This window comes from Dysidea avara, chromosome 9, assembly GCF_963678975.1.
Source record: "Dysidea avara chromosome 9, odDysAvar1.4, whole genome shotgun sequence".
NCBI classification, from domain to species: domain Eukaryota; kingdom Metazoa; phylum Porifera; class Demospongiae; order Dictyoceratida; family Dysideidae; genus Dysidea; species Dysidea avara.
The window spans coordinates 2,497,978-2,517,327 of NC_089280.1; the positions used below are offsets into that span (position 1 = coordinate 2,497,978).

The 19,350-nt window shown below is 37.6% G+C and overlaps 2 protein-coding genes across 6 annotated transcripts; one reads left to right on the forward strand and one right to left on the reverse strand.

The window, feature by feature from the left end:
- Positions 1-6,710: 6,710 nt before the first annotated feature.
- LOC136265828 (3-keto-steroid reductase/17-beta-hydroxysteroid dehydrogenase 7-like) lies at positions 6,711-13,482 on the reverse strand. Of its 3 annotated transcripts, XR_010705747.1 has the most exons (11): positions 13,305-13,482; positions 13,034-13,243; positions 10,947-11,036; positions 10,767-10,881; positions 9,799-9,917; positions 9,151-9,226; positions 8,217-8,321; positions 8,103-8,162; positions 7,892-7,990; positions 7,772-7,842; positions 6,711-6,966 (listed from the first exon to the last, which is right to left on the reverse strand). XR_010705747.1 is itself a non-coding variant. In XM_066060765.1 (10 exons), the coding sequence occupies exons 1-10, from the start codon at positions 13,337-13,339 to the stop codon at positions 6,889-6,891; spliced, it is 987 nt and encodes a 328-aa protein (XP_065916837.1). In that variant the 5' UTR covers positions 13,340-13,482; the 3' UTR covers positions 6,711-6,888. The 3 variants fall into 3 exon arrangements, 2 of the variants coding, with proteins under 2 accessions (XP_065916837.1, XP_065916838.1); XM_066060765.1 differs by lacking the exon at positions 7,772-7,842; XM_066060766.1 differs by lacking the exons at positions 7,772-7,842; positions 7,892-7,990.
- LOC136265818 (uncharacterized) lies at positions 13,458-19,287 on the forward strand. Of its 3 annotated transcripts, none has more exons than XM_066060743.1 (2): positions 13,458-13,523; positions 17,024-19,287. In XM_066060743.1, the coding sequence occupies exon 2, from the start codon at positions 17,025-17,027 to the stop codon at positions 19,221-19,223; it is 2,199 nt and encodes a 732-aa protein (XP_065916815.1). In that variant the 5' UTR covers positions 13,458-13,523; position 17,024; the 3' UTR covers positions 19,224-19,287. The 3 variants fall into 3 exon arrangements, with proteins under 3 accessions (XP_065916815.1, XP_065916816.1, XP_065916818.1); XM_066060744.1 differs by having other exon boundaries at positions 13,467-13,528; XM_066060746.1 differs by having other exon boundaries at positions 13,500-13,523; positions 17,006-19,287.
- Positions 19,288-19,350: the final 63 nt, after the last annotated feature.

The window sequence follows — 19,350 nt, forward strand, 5'->3', positions numbered from 1 at the left end:
ACAAGCCCTACTGTGCTTACTTGCATATTACGTATGCTGTACACTATTAGAATTTATTAATATTAACATAATTACACCCCGTTTTTTGGCTGCCATCTTTGTTTCATAATTTTTACACCCAGGCTTTTGAAGGCCGCACCCTTTTTACAGCTTAGCTGTTTTTGTGACTAGAAGGCATTATTTTAGGAGCCAATGACAATGTATCTGTAGATGTTCATGTATGTAAACACAGAAGCAGATCCAGGAGCTGACAAGGGGAGGGGCACAAACAGGCTAAGTTGTGGGTGGTTGGGGAGAGCAGATTCCCTTGTATTTTTGAAGCAGCAAATAATCACCTCTTAGTATTGCTTCACTGCTTTTTTTGTATTAAAGGCTAAAATGTTTAAGCACTATAACAATATGATAATTACTTTTAGAGGGGTTTAGTAATTGATTATGGCCTGACAAGGTTTAGTGTTTCAATCAAAGAAGTATGGCTCCTCCACAACAGGGGGGGGGGGGGGGGGGATTGCCACAAATGTGCTATCCTGGATCTGCCATTGAAATAAAAGTGTTGTGGTCAATGGTCTTCTAAATCAAAATCATCACCATGAAATGTAAAGTGTTTGTGATACTCTATACCATATTGTTGTGTACAATAGCAACAAAGCAGTAAATAATGAAAAACAGCTACAAAACTTGTTACAAAAACATGGAAAAATTTATGCTATGTATTTAGATGGTGCTGACATTATGTCAGACCAACATGAGATTTGATACTAAAATGATTGGTAGTAATTGTCTGATGCCTGACTGTAATTTCAGGCACTGGAGGTATTAACTATTAATGATAGGAAAAGCGAAAAACAACCCAAAAAATTGTACACATGATTTCTGTTACCAGTATGTACCTAAATACATAGAGATGCGGCGATTATGCTGGCATAATTTTGAGCATAATAGTAGGCATTCCAGCCAGATTTTTAAATTTAGGCTTTTTATATGCTCAATAGATAGAGTATTGATTGTCGATCTCAGAAATATATAGTTTGTTGGGTTGGAATTAGCTACCTTGGCATGCATAGTGCTTAAAAAAACAGTGGGTTATTTCAAAATATTTGTCAATGAGATCTCTCTGTTATTTGGGAACAGCATACTTTTGTAACCTAATTTGATGTGATGAAACCATTCTTAAGGTGTTTTCTACACCCACTGATTAGCAATGTTTCATCATTATAGTCTTGCCATTTATATAATAAGTCTTTGGGAAAGCGTGAAAAGAGACAAGATTAGCACCAACAACATGATAGCACCGTGTTTGACAAAGTACTATATACAGTAGCAGTTTCAAGTAAGTTTGAGGTAATATTAAGTATTTTTGTCACTACTACTATTTATACTATACTCTACAGTCTACACGCAGTGTGCAGTTAGACACTTAATTACCACTTGGGTATGTTACTTTTCATGCATGGATTGATTGATTTATAAATTATCCTTTGACAATTGGCAACTACCGTTCTTCCTTTCCAGAGCAGCATACAATACAGACAACTACACATAGTTAGCTACGGAGGATTTTCAGTTAATTTTCAGTTCAGGATTTTCAAGTATAATGTTTATTGTTGTTATCTGCTGACAATGAAGAGTGCATGCAGTAGAATTACATTTAGAAATTGTCTAATCACCATGAAGGGTGATCATGCTGAAAGAGCAACAGACAAATTACCCAGGATGATGAGGCCAAGGAAATTCTCCTGTTCAAGGTCTTAGACAAGTTCTATTACTTTTTCTGCTGTTAAACTGGCAGCTGTGGAATAATTTGAACACTAGCTATATTGACTGGTTATAACTTCTCTCCTACAACTCTGAATGAATTGAGAGGTAAAATCATCATAACTGGATTAGACCTGAAGTAAGTAGTCTACATGAAAAGAAGTCTGAGAAAGAGTTGATCACTAATCTAATTTGTTTGGAGGCTGCCAGCCAGCAGCCAGCATGCAGGCTTTAGTAATCCTGCTGAAAATAATGGATAACATTCTACCAAACTCTAACTGTGATCTATACAATCAAGCAAAAATTTCAGTACAACATTCAAAAGGTATGAAGACAATAATGATCAAAAATTAAGACTTAAGCAACAAACCAGATTTACAATTCTAAGATAAATATGTTCCAAATAATATTATGGCATTGCTTTTGTATAAATCAAGGAAAACCATGAAAAATTACAAAAGATCACTGAACAGTGTGAAAAATTGTGAATAAATTAGTAAGTTGACAATTAGTGCATAGACAAATTACCCAACATAGGAGTGCTCTTAATAATAAGAGTGTAGGTGATGGAGTTATGGTAGTTAGACCAACTGAGTTATGATCAACAAAGTGACATCAACAATCCTTGTTAGGAATATTAACTACTGAAATCATTTACTGTTACTAATTGTAATTATATACTTGCATAAATACAATGCTTAAACAGCAAATTTACATTGTTAAATACACAAGATGTCAATGGCAGCAGTTTCATTACATCCAAGCAGTCCTTGCTTGCTGAGGGACTACAGCTGCAGAATTGCATTTGCACTTACGTACCATCCTCTTCAAGACAGTAATCATCAGCTCACAGACATACAAGGAGCCCACACACAAAGGGATGAAGAAGTGGTGGTACAAAGAAAAGATTAGGTAGGATGATATACTTCATGATCTCAAGATATAGCGAACCACCTAATAAAAGTTTGCTGGAATATACAAGACTACAAAGAATAAGCCAATGAATACACTATCCAAGATAATCACCAGTAACATTATCACTGGCTTCATTTGCTTCCTTAGGCTGGCTTGCTTCTTCAGCAATGACTGGGACTGACTATTGTCACCTCCAGACTAGTTGGACTCCTTTTGGATTTGCTTACAAATCTGGTATGCTTTCATGGCTAAGTACACATTGAGAATTAGTGTAAGGATCAATGCTATTACAACAGGGGTATAGTAAGTGAAGATAGATGAAATAAAGGAAGTTTTGATTAGCACACAAATGTCATAGCTTGCTACTTTGATAAAATAATTGTTACCAAAAAATATTGTAAATGCACAACGTAAAACAGCCAAAATCCACGACACTATAATAATTTTGCAAGCAGTACGAGGTGTCAAAATCTTTCTGTACTTGAAAGGAAATGCTATAGCTATCACCTTATCAACAGATAATACGACATACAGTACACCAGCCAAGCCTGCAGGAAGAAATGGTAGCAAGAATTCCTTACAACTAATGAGATACTCCACTTCAAACAAAGATGAGATAGTCAGACTACCAGATGCCAGGAAACCAAACACTGCCAGCAGTATATCAGTAATCATCAAGTTTGCAACAAAGATATTATGAGGTTTATGCAAACTCTTCGTAGTCTTGATGGTAACAAAAACCCAACCAGCCATTAAGACAGTAATCAATGTAGCAATCACCTTGAACCTCAAGGACAGGTAGGCTAGATATCCTGGAAGAGAAATGTCATCTTGATCATCTGGTGTAGCAGTCTCTTGTTGGTTAATTCCTGAGCCAGAAAATGGCAATTTCAGCTTCTGTCATTCTGAATGCTTGATTGATGGCACACTCCTTAAATAGGTAACCACACATACAACACCAAACTACAATTGGTTTAAACTGAACTATATAACTAACAGTGATTCAAATGACATCACAGCTACCACTATTTCTTATAAACTAGATGGTGTCATTTGTAACAGTTATATACGTCACAAGTGTCGTAATAGTAAACACTAATCATACTCATAATTGTCACCATTTCTGTGTAGTATACTGTAGATCTACTGTTGTCCTTTCTATATATAGTTTCGTGCCATATGTTGCATTCCCCAATATGGATGAAGACTATGACCATTGGAACTATCCCCATGCACCACAATAACTAGCTTGGGTAGAATCAGATATAGTAAGGGAAGGTGCTCTTTACTACAATATAAGTTGCATTTGATGGTCACAGTCTTTCAATTCAATACCACAGTTATTTAACCCAATAAAGTGAGGCTTGATTGAGTATACACTGACGGGAAGTAGGACATCTGATTGACGTCCACCCCTGGCCTTCCCTCCCCGGACACTGTAATCTAACAATCTTCAGGCTATGGTTATTACAATAAAAAGTACAAGGGTGGAGCATGTGAAGGATGTTTGCAGCTTTTTTCACCATGCGTAAACTAAGCCATCGAATGGAATAGTTATTGAAATTTGGTATAGAGTTTGTGAGAGTTGTTTTACTTGTACATCTGCTAATTTTCGTTGTTAGAATATCAGTTGTAGTGCTAATTAGAGTAATCAAAACTGCAGTAGATTTTGTACAAATAAACTTAATTAATGTGTTCGACTTCTAGACAGATGGATTCTAAGTAATGTCTGAACATTTTTAGTAGCAAATGTCTTCTGCGTGTTTCTGTCATAACAGAATTCATTATAAATCAACTGCATGATATATATGCCAGGAAGATTTGACTAGAATATCCCAGAAGTCAAACTGATTTAACTGGCTTTGCCAGAAGAAGTCAAACAGCACTGGCATATGTGACTGAAGAAGTCAAACAGGTTTAAATGGCTATATAGCTAATTATACATTAAAATATCAACAGTTTGAACTGCAGAAAAGGTATGTATGCAAACTAGTATGATTATAGTTTCTCCTGTGTCACAGTGAGTGTAAAATACATTAGTAATTAACCTGTGCTTGGGCAACAACACTCCATCCAGAAATTGGAATGTGAGTGGCAGCCAGGATAGAAAGGAATTCCAACTCCTGGCTCAAGTATATTATACACACCCGTTTGATCAACTTACCATAATGAATACTTCTTGTACAGCAACATATAATGAGACAGACAATAGTTAGGCATTATCACTAAGTGCCTCTAAAAATAATTACTGTGTAATGGCTGCTGCTTCCTGTAAAACAATATCAGGTAAAATTTTTTGGATTAAGAGTAGCAAACTAGATATAACTACATTTTGAAGAGTGTCAACTCAGAAAGGGACTTCCAGAAACCCCAACCATTATCACTCATTTTTGACATGTCTAGGCATGGGTCACCCACACCTATATATGTGACCGGATTTGCGAAAAGGTACCTTTTTCACACACAAAATTTGACCCATTTTGTGAACTTTAAAGCTTCATAACTTTTTGATCATGGCATATACTTGCTTGCAATTTTCACTGTATGTAGCTACAGTATCTGGCTACAATTTGATACTAAGAGCAAGTTAATCAGTACAAGGAGTCGAGTGTTACATCATTTTGTTTGCTGGTATGTCAAATGTGTGGAAAAGGTACCTTTTCGCAAATCCGGTCACATATGTAAGACAAACACAAAAAAAACTACGTACCAGTACACCTCCCTCCACTTACAGTGTCTCAACTCTGGAATACCTTAAAGTACAATTTAAATAGGTATTAATATGTGGAGAAGGCCAGTGTGGTAGAACACTATATTATTGTCTGCATGTTTCAGTGACATTCATTGTATCATAAACAGCAGTGTTATGGACAAGAGTCAGTGGCGTATCTAGACTCTCTGGTTCGGAGTAAAAAAAGGTAACTGCTTGCTCACAATGGCAGCACTCCACCAACTATATAACATTATTACATCACTGATAAAGTACATAAAATCCTTCCATGGTTTGCTACATTGTTTCTCTGAATAGTGTGACTGCTTTATTAGAGTATCTCGATCTCACTTACAGATATCTCTGGTATGGTGCTAAAATTCTTTGGTAAGGCACAGGCCCACCCCTAGATACACTACTGACAAGAGCTCATACTACTTGTATCTAACTGTCCTCAGTATAGCTGTAGCCACAAGTAGGGTATCTAAATAACTGCCAATACAGCATTAGAGCTGTGACCTGGACCAAATGTACACAACCGATTATTGGCTCCCTATAACCGATTGATTGGCTTAATGATTATTTTTACATTTTCAATGTCATTTTGTATATTAACAGTGTTTTCTTAACCAAATGTGCTGTTTGACATAAGAAGTAAGGAGAAAGAGTGGCTTTGTGATGTGTAATCCCTAACAAACAAGCAATAAACAGCCTCCTTGCTCACTTTAGTGCAATCTTCATGACCAAAATTGTAAACAATTCTATGGTCATGTGATCCAATTGTATAATTGGTTGTTGTATACATAGCCCGATTATCAATCACCCTCAACAATAACCAACTGATTAACCGATTATTGCATAACCGATTCACAGGCCTATACAGCATGTACACAAACTAAGGCTCCCCTTTGATCAAATAGTGATAGGGAACTGCTGAGAAAGTCAAGATTTTATTCTTTGCAAAAGAAGTGTTACTTGAGTTTGCTAATTGTATACAAAGTTAGATACTCTCCTCTTGGTTGAGCAAGACAAGTCTCAATTCCTACTTTCCTAGATTGAAGGAGTATAACCTCGAATTATTCAGAGAAGCCGTTAAGTATGTCACAGCTGGGACTAAGTGCATTTTGAATATAAGCATTCTGTGCCACATGAGAGAGTTAACTTCCACCTTATTATGATTATAGCAGGAATGTTAAGCCCCCAACTGACTTCAGTAATAAATCAAACCAATTTGTTTAGTAGCTATAGAGATCTAAAATTTAAACTTGAAGGTGCCTAACCTGCACAATGGGCAGGTTCTGCTACTATGGTAACAAAGCGGTAGGATTGAAATAAATATATTGTGAACAGAATTATAGTACAGTATTTACATGTCATAAATAAAGTGATCATAAAGTAATACCATAAAACGATACCATAAAACGATACCATAAAACGATACCATAAAACGATACCATAAAATGATACTATAAAAATAAAACTTCTCCTACATACATGTAGACATGTCATCACTTCACACTGGTGAATTGTTCTACTAACTTGTTCAGTTGTTGTATTAATACTGGACCATCCTCCACTCCACTGACCTGTGAGGGGAACATGTGATAATCACATGATGTTTGGTAGACCACTGTGTGGAGAACTTGTTAACAACAGCATAAATATAGTCATGTAATTTGACCACGAATAAATAGCAATAGGACTCCAGCTGATAGAGCTGTGAATTGATTAGGTGACAATTAGTTGATCAATCAGTTATTGATTGGGCTACGCTATTAACCAATTAATCAGTTGAATCACATGACCACAGTTTTGATCACAAAAGGCGTACCACATGGGTGCACCAGAGGCTGTTTAGTATTTCTTGTCCATTGCAAAGCCACTTTTCCTTTTATTTATATATCAAATACCATGCATGTTTGATTGGTTAATTTGATGAAAACATTGTTAATATGTAAACATAAGCAATAAGCCAATAGATTGGTTATAGGGAGCCATTAATCGGTTATGTACACTTTGTCCATGTCACACCCCCTACTGGCTAACAGTTTCTACACAATTTAGAGACCCGAGGACGGTCCAGATAAAGTTACTCATAGATTAAATAACAAGGCCATACCAGAAATCTTCTATGTGATATATCATACAGTAAGACAGTATGTCAATTGGGAATATTTCACCGTCAAAATTTTTTTTTGTAGTTGGCTGAATCAACGTAAATTAAAACAACAAATATCTTTACAATAATACTGTTATCTATGACATCACCCACGAGGGAATTCAGTTAGGGCATAATGTTATAGTTAATTTGATTCAAGCTCAATCCATTAGCTATGCACAATGAACATCCAATCATGAGGAGCTTCATATCATAAAGAATTATGGTCTTACAACAAATCTCGATAGATGGGAAAATCCCTAGTGTAATTCAGAACACTGGCAGGTCTGCTGGATCAATCGGCCTGGTGTGGTAATCCCACTAAGTACACACTAACACATACACTACCTCACCTTCACTTTACCCACATAAGGTCTACCCATTGCATTACACAAACTGTTATACTGTACTTCTCCTTCTAGTCTGACTGGGTCCTGTTTACTCAGCCATATCTAATAAGAGAACACCCACATGTACCAGCTTGGTTGTGGGTCTAAATTTTATATACCTGTACTAATACACACACGTACACGCACACACACCACGTATACACTATACACATACAAAAGCTTCAGCTCCAGCATAACCAGTAAAGGTTATAGTAGTAGTAGCCAACAACCTCAACTAAGGAGTATACACATTGTCAATACCACAATCACAAGTTACTATGCCACTCACCAGTACTAGCAATGGGAAGATAGCATACCACAACCAATATGGCAGCAAACGTCCTGTCATTTGACTGACAATCAGGCCTGGACTAGCAGTATGACAATAAATACCCTAATATGGAAATTGGTAGATATAAATAGCATATTGTTAATGTGGGCACTTGAATATGAGGGCAAGAGAATAATCTGGACACTTGGTAAAAGTCTCTTAGTGAGCTGGAAAATCAGGACACTTTGGTCAGTGCTGAGCGATAGTAAAAATTTTACTATCACGATAGTTACTCATTAAATATTGCGATAGTGAATACTATCCTGATAGTTTGTGAAACACTTTGCTCTTAACAAAGTCTCAGTTGTATAGCTATGATTTGCAGTCATATAGAAAGTTATTTTGCATGCACAGGACATTTGTTAATTAACTGCGTGGGCGGCCGATGAATATGGACTTTTGGTATAGCTTTTATAGGCCACTCCTTTGTAAGAAAGCTGGTAATACTAACTGTAAAACAGTATAGAAGGGTTGTTGATACCATTTTAATGCAGATCTGAGCTTATCATAACTATCACGATAGTGATATCCCTACTATCGAGATAACGATAGTGATTTACTATCGCGGTATATCAAACTATCGATACTATTGCTCAGCCCTAGTATCTATAATACACAAGTATCACTATAATTGGGATAAGGCTACGTGTTGGTTAGGGATATAATGGAGTATTGGAGACAGTATGTATAAGATTCTTATAATATTTACAAATCTGACTATAGCTGGTGCATAATGTACGCCAAACTTCAAACATGTTGAAGGGTTTAAATTACCCCTACACATGCAGCAGTGTGTGTGACATTCAGAATGTAGCATACCAACAATGCATAGAAACTACTCACTCATTACACAAACTAACACACTAGATACTGTAAATATGTATGTGCACACCTTTCCACTAAGCTCTTTATTCAGTTGAACTGCTGTTAAATCAATAGCTTTCTTGGACCTTGCGTAAGGGTCTCTTCTATAAAACATACAACACATTGCATTAAACAAGACCACAAAAGGATATCACAGAATTATGCAACACCTCAAGCTGAACACGTTGAAGTGTCAAAGTAGTAGTAGTGAAGTACAAAATTTATAATGTAGGATTACAGTCTTAAAAGATGGTATGGTAATAACAGTGGAACCTAAATTATCCAAATGCCTGGCTTTGAGACTCAGGTGAGTGTTCCATACAAACAATTCAACAATTTCATTGAATGCACTTAAACACTATCTTGACATTAGTTTTCAGCTAACCAAACACCAGATATAAAAAGGAGGCATCCCCTCACCAGCCATCAGATGAACTTGTACCATCTGTCATACCTCACGGAAAGTCTTTGAATATGCACTTTGTGCTCTAAAGCACAAACAAGTACTTAACACAAACTGCAGTACCACTCAAACGCAACGTTGTCTTGCAAGAGTGCGAGCGGTTAAAAAAACTCGCTAATTAAAGGGTGTGGCACCCATTTCACTCGCAAGATGATGTTGTGTGTGAACAGTACTGTACACAATACTACACTACTATACTACTCTACTACTGACCCAGCAACATCCTGGATGTCAGAGAAGTCCATTTTGACGTTACATGCACTGTGAGATGATGACCAGATCACATGACATGGTCTGCCCTGATTGGATAATTTATCCTCCAAGTGACGTACCTGTGAAAAAGCAATTCCTTACAAACAGTATGTAGGGAGTGGGTGGACATATCAGTAATTTAGTTAAAAAGTAACTGATATTTGCAATATAAACACTCTAATAAAGCAGTCATTTTGATCCACATGGTATGTTGAAATGGGCATTTTTGGGACCAAGATTTGAAATGACACACAGGCTTACAAATGAGGTATTGAAGTACACCTTAGAGGCCATCTGTTATTTTCAGCCTGATACCAGTGTACATATAGTACACTCAGGGTTAATCAAATATCACATGTATGCTTCAAAAAGTACTGAAATAAAAATGTCCATGTCTGATAAAAAAATAGATGAAAGAGTACTTTAATACACTACATCTGAAATAATTTCAGCTAAGCATTTAATTTTGGAAACATTATAAAAACATCTGTACAAAATGTAATGTTTATTATTATTCACAGTACATGTGTATTAACACAATATCAGGGGTTATTTTTTGGGGGGAGGGAGGGGGCTCCCCTTGGGTTAACTATTTCCTCTTTCCCCAATCTCTCTAGGTTTATACCTATTTGATACATACGTGGTTAGGTTTAATTGATCTTCCCAAAGTAAACAATGAAATGGTCAATATTCAGGGGCATTACAAAAACGATTTTCCGGGGGGGGGGGGGGGGGGGGGGGGCATGCCCCCCTAGAAACCTCATGCTTCGCATTTCAGAATGTGCATAGTGATCCTCTCTCATGATCCTACAGAATCAAACCCACATAATATTCTGGATTGAGCCCTGAGTATGCTTTGAGAATGAGAAAAAGCATACTTTGTATGCTTGCATTAATGTTGAAAACATGGATGGTACAGATTCTCCTACCATTAAGTAATGTCCAAACACATTAGTAGCAAATGTCTTCTGCAGTCCTTCAGGAGTGACGTCATTTTCCTGAGACAGAATGCCAGTCCCAGATACCAGTATCTTGTTCAGATTACTGTCCACAAGACACATAGTGTAACAAGCTAAACAGGTGTCTGCAACAATCACCACCTTACATACCTGAAAGTTGGGGGCCACAGTCCTCGTAAATTAAACCCAGTGACTGGCATGATGCCAGCATTGAGGTAGATAAGATCAATATGAGTGTATCTATGAGGTAGAATAATTATAGTGATTGTATCGGAATAAACAACAAACAATAGAACTTGCCATAGCTCTCACTTGTATAGGAAAGCCACCTTTCTCAAAGGTCAACTGAGTGACTTTTTACCCAAGGTGTAAAGCAGGCGCCTGTTTATTAACTATATAGGCCAATAAATTTTGGTCCATATGTGACCAGCTACAGCAGGTTCCACTGTATGCTTAGTATAAGGCATTAGTATTGTATATGTGGAGTACATCTGTGCTTAAAACATGCAAGATAGGACAGGTGACTACCAGCAATATAGCACATATGTATGACTACGACCATCATAAACACATACATACATACATACATACATATTGTACACGAGTTTCTTGATGTGGCTCCTTGTATGTTGCCACTTCAAAATATTATGAAGTACCCACAACATTAGCAGTGTTGGGTGTAGTGTGTTACGGAATATTATTACTTAATGCAGTAATGAAGCAATACAAAGCGCTACATCTCTTATGCTAGTAATATGTAATGGACTGTTATTTTACGTAAGTTATGCATTACTAAAGTAGCACACTATTACTCGTTACTGTAATATTATTAGCACTAACAGTTACTAAACTAGCGGTTACTGTAATATTATTACCTAACAAAGTACCTTTATACATTGTGTAATATGTAATATAACATATTACTAGTTACTTTTAAACTGAAGTAATATGTAACTGTAGCGAGTTTCATTGCAGTGACAGTAACAACTAATAAATAATATATTATTTTTTAAAAGTACTGCCCCAACACTGATCATTAGTGTAATACAACTCAATTGTTGTATTCATCACTGCCTTAAAGTCAACACTGACAGTTCAATGAATTGTAGACTTAAAAGTAATCAAACAATCTTATGAACAACTGAAGCTTAGCTAGACAAGTTGACAAGTCAAAATGTCTAATGGTTTGGCTAATAAAGGTTCAGCCAGTGCAACATATTTAAAACAAAGTCTTTCCACCAACATGACATAGATACAACACCTATCTACTAAATAAATTCTCTGTTTCTCCTTCTCTAGTTATGGATATTCACATCCCATGTACAGGTAATCCTTTTCAGTTATTCCATTACAAAATTCCAAGCCAATATTTGTCCAGGGATAACCACAGCGAACTGTTAAAACTAGTGCTGAAACAAATAGCAATTTTTACTACTTGAATAGTTGTGAACAGAATGACCAAATATTCGATTATTCTCTATTGAATAAGTAATGAAACCTTTTGTTATGGAGCAAGGTAACGCCTAAAAACTATTTCTATCTTTTCTAAAATATAATTTTTACAGCATAGATATATCACTTCACAATCTTACGTAAGTTTCAAGGCTGGCTTTTCCATCTGAATAGAGAGTACAAAGTGCTAACGATTATTTGAAAAGTCTGTTAACGAATCGAATAGTGTCATGCTGACCGAATAGTCAAATAACTGAATAATTGTTTCAGCGCTAGTTAAAACCATGCTTCAGCTTGTACCTTCATCTTGTAAATTGCAACAGAGGTGAATTTGTAACTTGGTAGCACACTAACACGTCAGTTGTCACAATTGCATTTTACTGAACCTGTACAATCTGCATGAAAACCACAAATAATGGAAGAATATGAGTAAGCCGATGCTGGCAATGGATGGGAAAAGATTTGCAAGGGGTAGTCACTTACATACCGCCAATTGATGCACTCGCGACCGGGATCAAAAAGTTTTATCGCCAAAATATTTCCTTGATCGCTTGATTTCATCTTTCCAAGACCTTGATTCTTGATCGTCAACTGTAAAAGCTTAGTAAATTCTCATGTTGCCCCAAAGCTAGCTTCCAAAGGTGCTTGATCACCACTTTTATGGACACCTTGATCGCTTGATTCACTGCAAAAATACCCCTTGATCCCAGTCGCAAGTGCATCAATTGGTGGTATGGAGGTGACTACCCCTTGATTTGGTAGTGATCATAGCCACACATAACTACCTGGAAATAATCTCCTCACAGACTGATATAACAGAATGTGGTCTACTGGTATCAACCGATAACAAGTCAATACTAGCATGAGGAGAGCTAGTTAATAATGTCTTGCGAGCTTCTTCTGCTGCTAACATATTCCTGCACAACAAGCACAACTGAAGTGTACCATCCTTGTGTTCTTCCAGCAGTCTCTTAGCAACAGCGAACCCCAGCCCGCTAAAAGATACAAACATTGCTGTTATGCCTGGAGCTATTAAAATGCAAACATGTTACATACCTGTTAGCACCGGTTATCAGCGCCACCTTTTTCATGTTTATGGAGTCAGATTACACCACGAGGTGTAGAATTAACAGCGAGCAACAGTGATACTGCGAGAGAGCAATACGGTGATCCACCGCAGGTCCGCTGACTCGTCGACTGAGGACTATGGATTTATTCTAACTAACGACCTCCTTGTTCTATTTAGAGCTCAGCAGCAGCAGCTGAAATAAAATAGTGAGGTGATGAATTGGTTATTATGTTTGCAATGTTTGTTCGGCATGTGTTGTGTTATGCACTTGGTTAAAATCTGTTCTGGGGTCCAGTGTGTGTTCATCGAGGTGTTCGTTTCGCTGCTTAGTACGAACACGAGTACGAACATAGCTTACGCGCCCTTCTATAATCTATGGTACAAATCTCACTTGTGGAGTGATGCTGCCCCATCTGTGGTAGTGTATGTGTTTGTGTCTGAGGATTTACCTCACCTAAATTATGTATTTGTTTCATGTTGCTTTCAGCATTCCTCTCTCGCAAAGTTGTTTTAAATAATTATAAGGCCACCAAAAGTTAATTATAACGAAGTGGATATTTAGCCGGTCACCGCTCACGGTGCAAATATTTATTTAGCCAGTCATTTGTTGGGAAGTGTCACCTATAACTCTAGTATCAAACGCACTAGTTGTCTGAAGGTAAGTTTTTGGGTGAGTTCGAGGCGAGCTCACCCAAAAACTTACCTTCATACAGGCAGGGAAAGTCATCATTATGTTAACAGGCAAACGTCAGGTTAGGGTTAGGGTCGGGTTCAGCTTTGGTTTCTTCTTCACTGGTATGGTTAGACTATATAGTATTTTATATTTGTAACATTAAATAGTACAAAAACAAGAGGAGTAGCCAGCAAGCACCGGTGGTACAGTGGTAGAGCGTTGGTACTCCAAACCTGAATGTGTGGGTTCAAGTCTAGGTCACGTCACACCTTTTTTCTACGTTTCTTAACCCTTTTTGTGTCACATTTTATCTAAGTTTGTTTTTTTTAATTGTAATGACCGGCTAAATATCAACAGCCTAATTATAATGTTTCTGATTCCCTTCCTTCCTGGTAAATTTCTTCTTTTTTTTTTGCTGAATGAATTGCACAATTGCCATACAATAGTTTATAATATTTTATATCTGTACTTTGTTTTTCCCTATAGCCTGCTAATTCCATGTACTGCTACGTATGTCAAATGTAGTGTACCACATCATAAAAAAAACCTGGTCACCTGGTCAATTTTGGGAAATTGGAAGGACCATAAACATATAATTAACTTTTGCACGGCCTAATGTCCATGATTTAGACCAATACTGCAGAGAATCTGTAATGGTAAATGGATTTGGCTCCATGAATATATGAGTTGTATTCTCATAACTTAACTAATGGCAAGTAAATTTGTCTACAACCATTATGTGTTTATATACCACTTTTGCTTGGACGTTCAAAGGTGCCGCTCGGTGTTTAACTCGCATATTGCCCAGGAAATATCATGGGAAAGCAGTTTGCCAATGACTTTGATACCCAGCCAGTTCAAAGAATCAATGCGCTTTGACTCGTTATATTGAGTGACATAGAGCTTTGTATTGTGGGACTCGTTTTTGTAGTGGCTGCTAAGCAGGAGGCTGTATTCCGCGGAATATGGAATAACGAAATAGCAGAATAACGGAATAGCAGAATTACGGAATAAGCGAAAATCACATTCTAAATATTTTGTTACTGTTTATAGCCTCTATAACGTTTTAATATACATTCCTCACCTCGTAGAGAACACAATCACAATGGCACCGATCCCTTGGGCGATCTTTAAATAGGATATGTACAAAGATGTTCACTCTATAACAATCTAACTAAGCTAAACTACCATCAAATACACTTCACTACACAATCGCTAGAAAACTAGAAGTTCTTTGTGCTATACTTACTCATACCAGCTGTCACACACGAGTAACTGCCCGAATTTATTAGAGTTATATACGAAGTATTAGAGCTGAGGTTGGAGCTCTGATGTTGGGAGCTGAAAGCAGTATTATTTTCCGAATTTATTTCAAACACTTTAGGAAATGGTAACAGAGTTATAAAAAAGGCCAGATTATTCCATGCATGCAGGGTAGCTACCTAGGGGGTGGATTGTTTTGTCCTAAACTATTCGGCCAGTTAGCTAGCTAGCTGCTCGTGTTTGACAGCTGGTTTGAGCAAGTATAACACAAAGAACTTCTAGTTTTCTAGCGATTATGTAGTGAAGTGTATTTAACAGTAGTTTAGCTTAGTTAGATTGTTCTAGAGTGAATATCTTTGTACATATCCTATTTAAAGATCACCCCGAGGATCGGTGCCATCGTGATTGTGTTCTCTACGAGGTGAGGAATGTATATTAAAACGTTATAGAGGCTATAAACAATAACAAAATATTTAGAATGTGATTTTCACTTATTCCGTTATTCCGCTATTCCGTGGAATACAGGCTCCCCTGCTAAGCTGAGTATATTTGCTAAGATAGAGTAGTTAGTTGTTACTAAAGGATAATGATGGCACAAAATAATTGTTTGGGCGATCGTGGATATGTATTTCTACCCACTGCGTATCAGCCTTTGAACAGACCACAGAACAGCAAAGCCGCTACTACTACGTTGAAATAGGTTAGTAACTTCCAGTCCTAAATACTTAATATAATAACTTACTTACTGTCCCAATAGTGAAGTTAGTTGGCTTAACTTAGTACAAAAATGATAACAATATAAACTGCATCCCACAATCGCAAGTTTTTAACATTGTGTGTTGAAGCATAGTAACGTATTAATGATGTTTTAACGTATGGATAATGTTCTGATGGCTTTTAGCCCACGCTATTAAAACCACGATCGATCTTCAGATGCTACTGTATAAAACAAACAGGATGAGTTCTCAGTAGTTCTTTCACCTATTAGGTGAGTGCGCCCCAAGTGATATATATCACTTATACCATGGCTACTTGGTATTTTCTGATATTATACACCTGCAGTCCTTGGGCTGTACCCTTGGGCTTTGGGTGTATATATATCAGCAAATCCCTCGCAGCCGTGGTATAACTATTAAATGTAGTCTGTGCATGTATACCAAATGGTAAGTGATTTAACATACCCATTAGGAAGATAAGGGACAAGATATTCACCAGTGTCAAAAAGTGCAGGTAATTTTGTGATCTGGAGTGAGCCAGCAAGACCACCAATCTTGCTTTAAGCCTTACCTTGTTAACGTGCTAGGGAAGTAGATCAGTCCTTAACTCAGCTGTGACTATCTTGTAGCGCTGCATTAACTCCTCCGGCTTGAGACAGCTTAAGGCAATTTCATAATCATTCAATCGTGTTGAGAAGAACTAGTTTATGCACTTGTTGGCCATTAACTATGAGAACTAGGCAAGCACTTGAAAGAAATGGCTAGAGACTTGGCCATAGAGCTAAAGTTTTCATGTTATCAATATTATCGTAAAAACCAGAGGAGCTAGAAACTACCACTTTGGTACATGTAATCACCATACCCTGGTGTATCTTCAACACAAATGTTCTTTAAAAAGTTCATGAGTTACAGCTGAACTCTCTAGTCACTAAGTTACCTCCACTTATTTCATACTGTATAGTGATCACTATTTAATGGTGCTTACTTAGAATTTCTTGCAAACTTCTAATGTATGTATTTCACTTTGTAATGTTAGGCTTATTTGTGCACGTAGAATGGCTACAGAAGGAGATGATGTATCCATGGGAGACTCCTCGGTATTGCCTGAGGCTCCAGGAAGTCCTTCAGAAACTCCTAAGAGTGACAGGGATGACTGGGACACTGTAATGACCACATATGCTATGAATAAGCAGTCATCAAGAAAACGAGAAGCAGAGTGTGAAGACACTGATGATGTAAAGAAGATAAAGTTGTCACCACAATCTCAAGATGGCAGCAATGATGTGTCAGGTAGTGACGATGATATTGACAATGGAGATGACAAAACAGTGGCTGATGGTGAAAGCAAAGAGACACCTACATCTGTGTCCAAGCGTAAAAGACGCAAAAACAAGAGGAAGAAAAAGAAATGGAAGAAAAGTAAACTGACCCCTCAAGAAAAACATGAGCTTGAGCAAAAGGGAAAAGCAGCAAAGTTAATTGAAGGCCTTTCTATTTACCTAGCAAAGCACACATCCCCTAAGGTAGATCGAAGCATTTTAGGTGTGTACACAACAAAGGCTTTACAGTCAGCTGCAAGACATGTGATCACAAAGGATACACTTGACCAGCTATCATTCTGTGACACTAGTAGTGTAGAACGAGTAGTGTTTGTGTGGCTGTCTTCAGTCTCTGCTGAAATGTATCTCAACCAACCCAGTGCTTTTGCCAACCTCTCAAAGCTGCCATCTTATCCTTTTTTGATTAAACATCCTGGCTCAGAAACATTTTGTGAGCCTGGTCGAGATGCCTTCCTTTCCGTCAGAAGTGACAAGGAAGATGTTGACCTGAGTGTACTAAGAACAAAGTGCATGCTATCGTTAGATTTGCTGAAGGAAAATGGTTACCCTGTAAGGTGTACATGCCATGGGGAACAAGACTCCAGCCATTCTGTGAGTACAATGGATGCCGAGGAAGGAGAAGTAGAATCAGTGGATCATGATGACTACTGGTGTCTGATTGGTGATAAAGAAGGACCTGGGGTGTCCGACACGTCTCCACTGTTTGCTGTTGACTGTGAAATGGTCTCCACTACACACGATAGTATGACTGGTGATGTCGCACGTGTGTCTGTTGTCAACGAAAATGGAGAGTGTGTGTATGATACGTATGTCAAACCTGATGCACAGATCATTGATTATCGCACTATATACAGTGGAATTACTGCTGAAATTTTGGAGAATGTTTCAACCACCCTGGTTGATGTTCAGATGAAATTGAAAGAGCTCATTCCACATGATGCTATCTTGGTTGGCCAGTCCCTTGAGAATGATTTACACTCTCTAAAATTATACCATCCTCATGTCATTGACACAGCACTTCTGTTCACAAATAATAATTCACGTCACAAACCTAAGCTGAAGTTGCTGGCTCAACGCCTTCTCAAAGCCACAATACAAAAGTATGGTGAGGGTCACAGTTCCATTGAAGATGCACTAACTTGTATGAAGCTGGTACAGCTGAAGCTACAGAAAGGTTCTGCTATATCGTTTTCACAAAGTGGCCAGTCTGGCACTATTAACAACATTGGCTACAATATAGGACTATTTCAGGTATTGTGTTCTTCAGGTAAAAGTTGTGCATTTATTGATCGATATGCAGGTGTGTTAGACCATAGTCAGGGAATTGTTCACTCCATTGTGGCAGAGACCGATAGTGAAGCTGTGAGACGTGCACAGTCAGCAGTCAGATCAAACGACGTATTATGGGTTGAACTACATAACGTACAAGATTATCTCTCTCAACCGGGCACAGCATTAGCACATGCTAAAGTACAAGAGAACTTCTTACACCAAAAAGCTCTTCAGGTTCATTCAAAGACCAGCAAAGCTGTTGCACTAGCTGCTACCAAGAAAGGGACCAGCAAGGAGGAGATTGAACGTATTCAAAAGGAAGGTCGCATGCAAGCAGTGGAGTGTTTGCTGGAGAGTATTGACATATATGGTGAAGCTTACAAGCAAGAGGCAGCATCAATTAATCAGGCAATCAAACAACTTGATACTCACGTTTATAGTCTAATTCAAGCTTGTCCTAAAGGTACACTTGTGTTCACAATATGTGGTAGTGGTGAGGTCGATCGAATACCACTTCTGTACAAGGCTACAAAGCACTGCCCAGCTGAGGAACTGATCCAAAGTGAATTAAAGAGAGTGGTCAAAGAAGCAAGAGAAGGACTAGTTTTAGCACACTATGTAATGCATGATTGCGCACAATAATGAATCAATCACTTTAAATTTTATAGCTTGTACTAATTTATATACATAAGAAATGTGAAACATAGATTCATACTATATACCATGATTAGGTGTAGGGGTGGTGGAACCAGTCTTCTACAGTGTAAGC

What these genes read in the sequence shown, in the direction of transcription:
- LOC136265828 (XM_066060765.1), bottom strand. Translation starts at nt 13,339, where the DNA reads ATGAAAAAGGTGGCGCTGATAACCGGTGCTAACAG. An exon ending in ATAAAGAGCTTAGTGGAAAG is followed by an intron (nt 8,322 to 9,150) that starts GTGTGCACATAC and finishes TTTCCATATTAG; the next exon opens with GGTATTTATTGTCATACTGC. An exon ending in ATGCTGGAGCTGAAGCTTTT is followed by an intron (nt 7,991 to 8,102) that starts GTATGTGTATAG and finishes TTCTCTTATTAG; the next exon opens with ATATGGCTGAGTAAACAGGA.
- LOC136265818 (XM_066060743.1), top strand. Translation starts at nt 17,025, where the DNA reads ATGGCTACAGAAGGAGATGATGTATCCATGGGAGACTCCTCGGTATTG.